This window comes from Lingula anatina, chromosome 9 (genome assembly GCF_051362555.1).
Source record: "Lingula anatina isolate TDL-2025a chromosome 9, LinAna3.0, whole genome shotgun sequence".
Taxonomy (NCBI): Eukaryota; Metazoa; Brachiopoda; class Lingulata; order Lingulida; family Lingulidae; genus Lingula; species Lingula anatina.
Genome location: NC_141775.1, coordinates 8,247,694 through 8,258,921, shown reverse-complemented (window position 1 = coordinate 8,258,921; position 11,228 = coordinate 8,247,694). Strand labels below are relative to the sequence as shown.

The following is an 11,228-nucleotide window of genomic DNA, read 5'->3' as shown; positions in this document are numbered from 1 at the left end:
AAAATGGCGTTGCAAATTTTAATTGGCGTACAGCGATGAAACATTGAGGGTGTCGGCATATTTACCCATGGTTTCTGCAAAATGATAATTATATAACGTAGTGTCAAAAATTCGCCCTTTGGCACATTACCTCATATCAATTTTTGGCGAAATGTTGTCAATTTTCTTTCAGTAGCTTGAATCTACTTTTCACAAGATAGCACCACCCTTCGGGTCGCTTGTCGCGGTGTTGTTGGGAACTCCATATTTCAATTGAAACCGATTTCAACCGCAGTGACAACCATACCTTATTTACATTGCTTAATTACATCTATCCATTGGCGAAAATCGCCAGAGGTTCTTAAAGCCATAACACAACGACTTAACGCAAGCGAAGTGGGGAAGTTGTATGTAAGGAAGAGTGTGTGTGTGTGTGTGTGTGTGTGTGTTGGTAATGTTTTGACATTTATCAGTTTGTTCTGGTCAACACGGATTGACCGGGGGGGGGGGGGGGGGGGTGCGCAGCGGTATTGCACACAATCGCGTGTTGTAGTTAGGTATCCCTGGAATGTAAAATATCCACGAATGAAACATTTTGCCATATGTGACTTAATAAATCCCATACACTCCATGCAAATGCAGGGAATTTAGACATAGTAATTGTGACGCTTAAAGGTCACGATGCGCGTTTCAAAGCCATATTTATCGTTGAACCATAGTAGATGTCGTCAATGCAATTAGGGTGATAATTACTCTGTTGTAATATTTACCTTTTATTCTAAAAGCACAGTGATATTTCATTTTTTAACTGATCATTACTTTGCCAACAAAGAACTCTGAAAGCTTTTTAAAGGTCCTTCAACTTTGAACGACAGTAGATGACGTCAATGAACATTTTTATCTTTCAGAAAGTTAATAATTCTTAGAAATTTACACTCCATCATGTGAATCTGGTGTTGGTGGGGGAAAATACCACCCACAGCCCCAAAAGTCTGGAAATTATTGGTTCTTATTTAAGCACTTAAGGGTGAATTTTCAATATAAAAAATCTGACAAAATATTACAAGTACAAATAAATAACAACAACAATTTTAAAAAATCATTATTATTTTATCATAATGTCGAAATCAAATAATTATAATAATAAAATAGTTATAATAAATAACAGACAACTAATTTGGTGCATGCTGAGGATGTACATTGTGAGTATGAATCTTATAATACGTGTCTGAAAGGAGGAGGTGACGCCACCTATAGTGTCTTTACACATATCACAGGGGAACCTACGCTAACAAAATTTAGCAGTTTATTGCCATATTTCTGAAATGAAAGATCTCTTGTTTCCTCAGAGATGCTTTATACATTCAAACATACCAAAAGATGTATGTACCCTGGCATTCTTTTCAAATCACAGAAAAATTTAACTCAAAGTCAATTTTTGTAACCAGGGAAAGAATTCCGAGAAGGAGGGGGGGGGGGGGGGGGTATTACAAAATTTTCACTTTCTATATCCCAACTGAAGAACTTAAGCATTTAGTTAAAGTTGCATATACTAATTGAGTATTTGATAATGAAGACTAGATTACTGTTTACAAAATTTCACATGAGATCGTCAACAAAAAGAAATCGATGTCACTCAAAAGAATCCAAGTAACCTGGATCTTATAATTCAAATAAGAATACTGCTCTTAAACTTGAAAACTAACAAAGTTTGTGTGAAAGATATATTCATACATTATCTGGAGCACCTATATTATAAGCATAGAATTTGCTTCAAAATATCAAAATCTGTGGAGAAAATATCATATCAAAAGTCACTGTATATCACAGATATTTCACCTATTTCTTCATCTCTTCCTCTAATGACCTCTTACTTTTTTTGGCACTTTCCGAGCAACAAATGCTTTCTCCAGATTTCATGCTTTCAATTTTCTGCTTCAAGTCCATTTCTTTAAAAGGTGAAGTGCTCACAATGCTACCTCCACTCAACAGTTCAGAGATTTCCGCTTCAGTGTGGAGCTTTTCATCGGTGCAAGGAAAACTTTCCCCGTCGACCGTAATTTTTGTGATTATTGCTTTGAGATTGACTGTGCTGCCCTCTGCAATCCAAGACTCACCAGATCCTGGGCTACCCCACGGACTTTCATAAATATCAGAAGATGAAGAAGGAGAAGATGTCCTATCTTTACCGTTCGTTATGTGAAAGTCAGCCGCACTCACACTCAATCCATTATTGACCTTGACATTTTGACCTTGACCTTGAGCAACCTTGACCTTTGATTTACCTTGAGCCTCACTTTCACTCATTTCACTTGCTTCCTCAACCTGAATATCCACGGGACTTTCCCATTCCGCTTGACTAAATGCTGAATTCTCAATTACTGATTTAACCATAGTGCTCTCTACTGTAACAGTCTCCATTTCTTCTTCACTTCCTGTTTCAGTTTTTGGTGCCACAATCCTGTCTTTCTTCTTCCCAATCTCTTTCCTCTTCGAGGGAGCCTTTAAGAGCCCTTTAGTTTTAATGAGAGCATCATCCATAGGGTTTGTTCTGTTAGCTATCTGAGACTGGCGTTCCTCCTGAGTAATTCTGATAGCATCAACCCTAGCATTGTGAGAAAATATAATCCATACTTATTTCTTTATATGAAGGATGAAAAAGAAAATTTAAAAAATGTGTAATACATTGATAAAAAGAAATACACAGAAACCGTAAGCGGGTACTGACAATTACAAAGGGGTTTAATCGCTTGAATCTGAGTTCCTTAAAGGAATATTGATGATGTGGTTGAAAATGTTACGTTACTTCTGCTGTGATCAAGACTGCTCTCATCAGACTGTTAACCTGTGGGCATACATAAACATGTACATTCCTGTATAAGCGCATGCCTTTGTGCTCATATGTTACATTGCCTCTGCTGAAAGTCTGGACAGTATCTCATACAAGACAAATATGCATCAGACCTGTCTTATGACCTGTGTGCACGTGTGTGTGCATGTGCAAATGTTTGTGAATACGAGGAAATGTATCTTAGATTACCTCTGCTGAGAGTCTGGAGTGATAGTGTGAATCTCCTCTTTCAAGGCACATATGCATCTGCTTTGCCTTATGACCTGTGTGCATGTGTTTGTATTTGCATGTGTGTGCATGTGCAAAAATTTGTGAATACGAGCAAATGCGTATTAGATTACCTCTGCTGAGAGTCTGGAGTGATAGTGTGAATCTCCTCCATCAGGGCATGCATTTGATCTGCCTTTTGACTGTTCTTACATCCATCGCCTCTCCTAGGTAAATAAAAAACACAAAAGTATAATAACAAGCATAACTTTGACTAGAACAAAAAAGTTAGGTGAATGAAGACAACTGAAGTATAGATAAAACTCAAACTCATTTCTTAACTGTGTCTGACATTAATTTTTGGGGGGCCACTAGCCTAAAATATTTTTCCTACAGTTAATTAGCACCTTCATTCTTTTATTCAACACTATTATATCAATTCTCAAGAACACCTTCACATATCTTTTTCTCTTCTCTTTTTAAAATTTTTTTTTTCGCATGTTAGATTTTATATACTCTTTAACAGGGACCTTAATAAAATAAACTTCACATGAATGAGATACAAAGAATAAGATAAAATAAATTAAAAGCATGTTACTTTGGAGAGATCCTCTCGGTTACATCTGTTATTGACTTCAAAAAAGGCTCCAGTCGTTTTGAGATTGCTACCAGATGCTGGTTTTCCTGTTTTAGTCTTATGAGATCAGACATTTGTGCTAAAATAAATAAATAAATAAATAAATAAATAAATAAGCATAAATTATTATAAATTATTAACAAGCATTTCCAAAGATTAGAGTCAAATATCAGAATGCTTAATTTATTATTCTTCTTATTGCCCAATTGTCAACTGTGCACAGGAATAAATCAAGCTAAATATAAATTCATTATAACATAGAATATATTTGGGAGTGATATAGAATTTAAGACTAACAATATCTTTCTTAACTAAAATATACTATATATATTAACAAATTGAACAATACTTGTGTACTTAAACAGATATCTTATAAAACCATTCAACATAATATAATATAGTCTGAATACACTTGTTTAAGTTGTTATGGGTGACAAGAAATACCTTTGAGTCCAAGGACATGTAGCTGAATGACAAGACAGAGTGACTAAGAATTTTAATCAAAAAATACCACAGAATAGCAGCAATTTAACTCTGACTCTCCAATACCTTGATATATCTCTTGCTCATATTGCACTCTCTGAAAAGTATCTTCCCAGTGTTTTTCCAAAGTTGGTCTTTTTTGCTCCGTCAAGTCAAACTGCTCTGCAACTTTGGCTTCGACCTGACTGCATTCTTCTAGTATTTCATTTAATGAGCACTTCTAAAAATATAGAATGATTTTAACATTCATATTTGGAAAATTTATCTATTCCACACTTGTAAAACCATTCATCTTGGTGCAACTGTAATGTGTCAAATATGTTTTATCAAATGTGTTACAATAAACTTTTTCATTTTCATAATTTGTAATTTATTCAATGGCTGTAAAGTGAAACTTTATGAATTCATTATCAATGGTCAAGGTAATGTTAAAATGTCAAGGTCATAAGAAAGGTCACTGACCTTGATAAGGCACCGTCTCAAGGTCATATCTCTGTGTGTCTCCTGAACCTGAGTTTTCAACTTCTCAAACTTCTGGTTGATTTCCTACATGAAAGAAGAGTTCAAAGGAAAAATTATGAAACAATGACAGCATATAAAATATAGCAACTTTTCTACCCATGGACTTATTTGTAAAATTTGTGTCAGTATCAGCTGATTAACAATTAAGTTGTGCAAGTTAATGGAGTATTATTTGGGAAAAAAAAAAACAACTCAAAAGTCAATTTTGTAATTCATCCTCTAGCTCATTACCATTGTCCTCTAACTAAAAATGATTTTTTCAAATTATCATTGTAATTATCATCATTATCTTATTATCATACCTGGTATTTAACATTGAATTCCTTGCAATGCTCAGCAAATATCCCTTCTTTTTCCATTAACTTCTGTTTGTTGCTGTTCATGAGATTGCGTCGTACCCCTGAGTTGAATAATGGCATAGTTGAGGTGGTTGGTGTCTTTGCACCCACTGACGTCACTGGGATTTCAAATCTAAAAAGGAAAACATTTCGCCATCAGACCTTGTCTATGAAAGGTATACAGAAATATATAAACCAACCCATTATCTGAACACAGTTCCAATGAATTCTGAAACAAAACGCTTCTGTATGGTGATGTCACATTAATTTCCTGCTGTGATGTCACACTGCTCCTGTATGGTGATATCACATCAATCCTCTGGTGTGATGTCACACTGCTCCTGTATGGTGATGTCACATCAATTCTTATGTTGTGATGTCACATTGTTCCTATGGTGTGATGTCAGAGAAGTTCATGATATCAAAGCAATTAAGAAGAACACGGTTTCACAGGGAGGGAACTCAAGGCCTAACGCCGCACCTAATATATATGTATATATAATTTAAGAAGAGTAAAACAATTAGACACCAGACACATCATACCCTACCTGACAGAGCCGCCATTTGTTCCAGTGGAGGAGACCATGCTGACACTGGGAGAGTCGCGGAGAGGCTTGAAACTCAACAGACCTTCAAGACACCTGCAAAAAGATTATTTATTTATTTATTTATTTATTTATTTATTTATTTATTTATTTTAATATCAAGGCAACTGATTTTTACAGTTGAATGGGTACGTCATGAACCCATATTGTCCTTTTCAAATTTTTTTCATACGTATTTTTCTGATCTGTAAACAGAGACTGGCATTATTTCTGATCAGAAATTGACCTTGATAAAAATTTCAACCTTTCTAAATACCTGCATGAAAAAAAAATGAAATTATATTTTTTTTCTGTAACAATTAACTTATTTCTCACCTGGCAAATTCTGCCTTAAAATCAGTGTAAATCATACTACTCTGGAGTGGACTTATGGGATGCTGCAGTCTGGCAATGGCTCGTAGCCTGGACATAAGTTTCTAGACAAATGAAAAACTTGCTTAAAAATCATGAAGACGCCTTACGAGTATAAGGCCTTTTTCACATTTAGCAGAGTACTTTTGATCATCTGTATTGTGTGACTCATGTACATAGTACTAAAGATACAAACATACACTGGATCCAGGAACTTGTACTTGATGGCTATTCACTATGAAGAAAATTTTAATCATTTTCTAGGTTGCCCCCACCTCCATCACCTGCCCAAACCTCCCCGGGGGTAAGGGACTGATACAGAACACTTACATATGCAAGATCCAGGAACTCGTATTTGTTGGCTGAACTGGTGAAGGCGGCACAGGTGACCAGATTAACATGGAGGGTGGGAAGGAGAGTGTTCAAAGCCGTCAATTGTTCCCGGAAAACTTTTTGTTTGTTCTGGTATTGTCTGAAATAACATTCACAACAGAAATCAATTCTTGTTTATACCGGTTAATAATGAGTTACAAAAATTATATCTACCACTTTCATGTACAAAGACATTGGGAGATCTGAAATGCAAACAGATTGATAGAATAACACTTGTTTCGACATATTGATATAATCACCAGGCTTTCCGTACTCTACTCAATAAAAGGTGCCCCGAAGCAAGTGCCACAGATTCATTGTGAAGGCACCCCTAGTCAACAGAAGCAATGGGTGATAAGTTTACAGCCTATGGACACAAATAACTAAACTGGATGCCAAATGGATCTGTATAGATTCTGATTTTCACATCAGTTTTTTTTACTCAACCACAAAACCATGATGCATGCCACCTACACAAAAAATTCTGAAAATTCTGAAAACACCTTTTTCTCACCTATCTGCCTCCTCCAGTAAAATCTCTTTTGTTTCTCCAATTTTCTCCTGCATGGCTGAATAAAGGTCTTTGATGGAATCTTTTTCTCTTTCAAGATTTGCCTTGATCTCTTCTATCAGGGCTCTCATAAGTATTATGCCATCTTGAACTGAGCTTTGCAATTCACGTATTGTCTAAAAAGATTGGTAAGATGTCATAGACTACTATTTGCAATGTTCTCCATATAGTGTCCATGCAATTGTTATAAACAATACCTAAAATAATGTGTAGTATCACTACAGAAGTTTCTTTTTTTCATCTTTTTGCTTTGCTTGTCCAAGTGTCCCTTGTAAAAAAAAATTAAGAAAAACAGGAAAAGACTTGCATTCCTTGATAATCTTATGTCAAACATAACACCAAGATCTACTGCAACAAATAAATACAAATTCAACTTTCAAATCTAATGGCATAATATTAAAACAAACAAACAAACAAAGAGATTATAAGATGAACAAAGAAAAAAAACACTTAATATACCTGGACAGACTCATCCAGTTTCTTACATCCCTGATTGTGAGCAGTTTCAATGTCTATACAATATGACCTGCTCTCTCTGAAAAAAATTGAAATATATCAATATTATTTTAGCAATCTGACACTCCAAAAGAACTCTTAAATCAGGGATGAGACTGCCATTTAGTGAAAAAGTCAGAAAATACGGCCCGGGATCCAATGGTCTTCCTAGGCCAGTGATATTTTTTGCTCCCAAAAAAGATGAAAATCCACCAATAGTCTGAAACATGTCAACCCTGTCAAACATCTTTTTCCAGGTTTTCTTTACACCTTTACAATGAATATATTCATCTTCCTGATTAACTTTGAAAAACAAAATGCTGAAATGTCAAGAAATATTAACTTTTATGTCCACCTGAACCTTCTTGGACCCTAATACATCAATTAAAACTAAAACCGATTCTGGTGCTGTTTATTAAATGATACATCTTACATCTCTTGCATCATTAACAGCATCAATTTTTTTGATACTTGTATTAATTTTTTATTACAAAATTTGTATTATCTTGATTTAGTATGTGCATGTGTGCTTGAACATGCAATATAATTACATCAAAGTGATCTATTCAATTTTGTACCTTGATGTGTTATGTAACATATACATAAACATATTCTAAATGGGTTTTTTAAAAAATACAACTCACGTGGTCATGTCCCTGAAACAGTTGATGCACAGCATTGCTTTTGTGTCTGTTGAGAACATGATGTAGGGTTCACTGTGTAAGGCTGTGAAAGAAAAGAAGGATATATTCATTTGACTGAGAGACAGAGAATAAAAACAGCTCTTGATCCACTTCACAGGAGATGTGGACGAGTCAGATAATGGCAGTAAGTACAGTAATTACTCAATATCTTCAATGGGAGAAAATTGTGAAATTTACATACATTGTATTATTTTTCAGTCATAAATTCTTGAAATTGGAACATTCCTATTGAGTGGTAGCCACAAAACTGAACTCAGGGTACCTTGTAGTTCTGTTCTATACAGTAGAAGGAACACAAATGCTACACAAAAATAAAGTCAAACAAAACTAACAAATAATATTTCTCTATAGTATGCCGGATAAAATGGTGTTTACTAACTTAATTCACTTTTCATTTTTTTCTTTTTTCTTTTTTTTCTTTTTTTTTTTTTTTTTTTGCTGCAGAAGTTAGGACTTAAGACGGCAAACTTGAGTTCTTGTAAGCTCACTGAAGCTCAGTGTCATGACCTTACCACATCTTTTGTGGATGTCTTTAGTCCGTTTTGTCATGGGGACAATCTCGTGACAGGAGAACATGCGCGCCCTGTGGGTCTCCTCCCGGCACTCCTCGCACAGAGGCTGACAGCAGGTGTTGCAGTAAAACATTTGGGTGGAACACTGGGAATAGAGACACAGAATTCTAAAGGCGTGTTTACACTGAAGAAAGGTCGACCCTCCTTGGAACAGCCTTTCTCTTCAGGTTGTAGAATTAAACAGAGATTATTACAGGCAGCAAATGAAATCTCACCACCTTTCTATCCCTACCTAGACAAAGTGCATGACAGACTTTGAAGAATAAGGAAACAGTTTTATTTACACATTTGAGTATCTTATTCTTGTCATATCATTTTGACTTTTGTGTACAGTTTGTGTCTTAATATAGTGTTTTATACACAGAATTATTGCAGAAATTACTGTTAAAATATACACCTTCAGACTGGCTTTTCCTTCATGTTCGTTCTCTTTTTGTGAAGATGAGAAGATGAGGCTAATTATACTATAAGACAGTGAACAACTTTATTTTAAGATGATATATTATTCAAGCTACATGACCAGATGGTGTTTGGTTAAAGGAATATCGGTAAACTTACAGCATCACAGTTTGCACACTGAGCTCTGTCCTCAGAGGAAGACTCGACCAGGAATTTCAGCAGTGAATCTGAGGCTGGCAGTGATTGGTCATCTTTTAGTATGGTATCAATACTGCAAAGAAAAATGTTTCCTCACTGGTTATTTTTAAAAACTGGCACTGTTACAGAAACAACATTGTAAAGAAAAATGTTTTACCTAGGAGAATGAAAGATACCGATAAGTCATACTATTCTACACAATTATCTCAACAATGGAACATTGAAAATCTTAAAATAGGAACATTTCTACTGAGTGATAGCAGCAAAATTCAAAAGCTGGATAAGATATGTAGTCCTATTCTGTAGAACAGAAGACCCAAAATTGCCATACACATAGTATTATTTTTTATTATTTCAAAAATGTTTCCCCACTGAGAAGACCAGGGCATAGATCATAGTATACAAGTAATTATAAGTTAGCGCCTTACCCACACAATGGACATTTCATTTTCCCCTCCGCTCCTCGACCACGTAGACATTTTGCACAGAAAGAGTGGAAACATTTCAGCAGGCAAGGGTCCTCATAGTGCTCATTGCATAGGTAACACAGCAAGGGGTTTCTTTTCGACTCATCCATAGAGTCGAGATTTTCACCAGGATAGAAGATTCCTCCAGACATTATTCGTTCTTCTAGAAATTCTAACAACTTCATAAGGACTATCCAAGGATTAAAATTTCATTCAAATCCTTTAAGGAACTTGAATAAAGGGGTACCTTTATGTCACCTGTCACATTCTGGCATATCATCCACAGGCAATTTTTATCATCTTTTTAAAAATGTCTCTCTACCATTAAGTTTTTCGATGCAAATTTTGTAAATCCTTTCTTATGATTCTGTTCTATGCAAATAACATTAACTTTCAAAAGTGATGTTCATTGATAGTGGTTGCTGCATAGTTTAAATATACTGACTTTTTAAAATACTGATGGCCAATACTGAAAAAATACATACATCTTGCATATTTTCTTTACACATCAGTCTTGAGGCTTCAATGCCACTCTTATACTTATACAGAAAATAGCTACAGTACATATACAAAGGTTTGTGATTCTCTCCTTTAGGTTCGCATGTGACAATTTCAAGGGATATGAAATTCTACTTTTCTGTTCTTCATCTGGATAGATGCTTTATGTCACTGCAAAAATACTAACTTCTTTCTAAAAATATTTTTCACAATGATGACATCCTGGGGAGACATACCCCTAACTCTGCTTGTCCTCCTTACAATTCTGAAAGAAAATAAACCATATTTGATTATACTGTGTTGTTCTAAATAATTATCCTAAATCAATGGTTTCACCATTAGTTGGAGTACTATAATATACCTGGTATTTTGAGCTGCGATTATTAATTCATGTCAATACTAGTAAATAATTTCAGAAAAAAAGAAAAAGAAAACTCACACAGAAGCTGTCGTATCAATTACTGATCATATTCTATTTTAAGGCAACTTATTCAACCATTTACCAATTAAAATCTGTCATTGCACCAGCATTTAACTGTTAACCTAATGTCAAAGAGATTGTTTTGGCTGACATTACTAATAGTACTACTGTGACCATATCACTATGATATCATCAAACTTCAAAGTGTCTTTGGCAACTTTGCTTTCATCGTTGGCGTTTGGTACAAAACTTCATCAGAACGTTCAATTTTAAACTACACATTTTGTATATAAGACTTTAGTGAATAATGATTTCAACATGGGAATCAAACCAACAAAAGCATTTAAATTCCACAAAAGGCAACTCCTTAAACTCGTGAAACTACAAAACAAATACCTTTCATTCATCCATTTAGGAAGTACATCATCTCACCAAGCAGGTGACCGGAAGTTGTGAAGCATAAATAAATAGATCAAAAATTAACGCAATATTTTGACCAGTTCTACCTGATAAAGTTAAGTATAACTATATTTTATCATCGTTTTATGCCATATTTTC

At 34.9% G+C, this 11,228-nt stretch overlaps 1 protein-coding gene across 1 annotated transcript; it reads right to left on the bottom strand.

The window, feature by feature from the left end:
• Positions 1 to 1,068: 1,068 nt before the first annotated feature.
• Positions 1,069 to 11,227, bottom strand: LOC106155653 (RING finger protein 207-like). Its single transcript, XM_013530581.2, has 16 exons — positions 11,067 to 11,227; positions 9,713 to 10,514; positions 9,246 to 9,357; positions 8,628 to 8,772; positions 8,056 to 8,137; positions 7,376 to 7,451; positions 6,860 to 7,032; positions 6,304 to 6,445; positions 5,938 to 6,038; positions 5,566 to 5,658; positions 4,982 to 5,150; positions 4,620 to 4,703; positions 4,224 to 4,377; positions 3,636 to 3,753; positions 3,172 to 3,264; positions 1,069 to 2,584 (listed from the first exon to the last, which is right to left on the bottom strand). Exons 2-16 carry the CDS (start codon positions 9,934 to 9,936, stop codon positions 1,819 to 1,821), a joined length of 2,532 nt encoding a protein of 843 aa, XP_013386035.2. The 5' UTR covers positions 9,937 to 10,514; positions 11,067 to 11,227; the 3' UTR covers positions 1,069 to 1,818.
• Position 11,228: the final 1 nt, after the last annotated feature.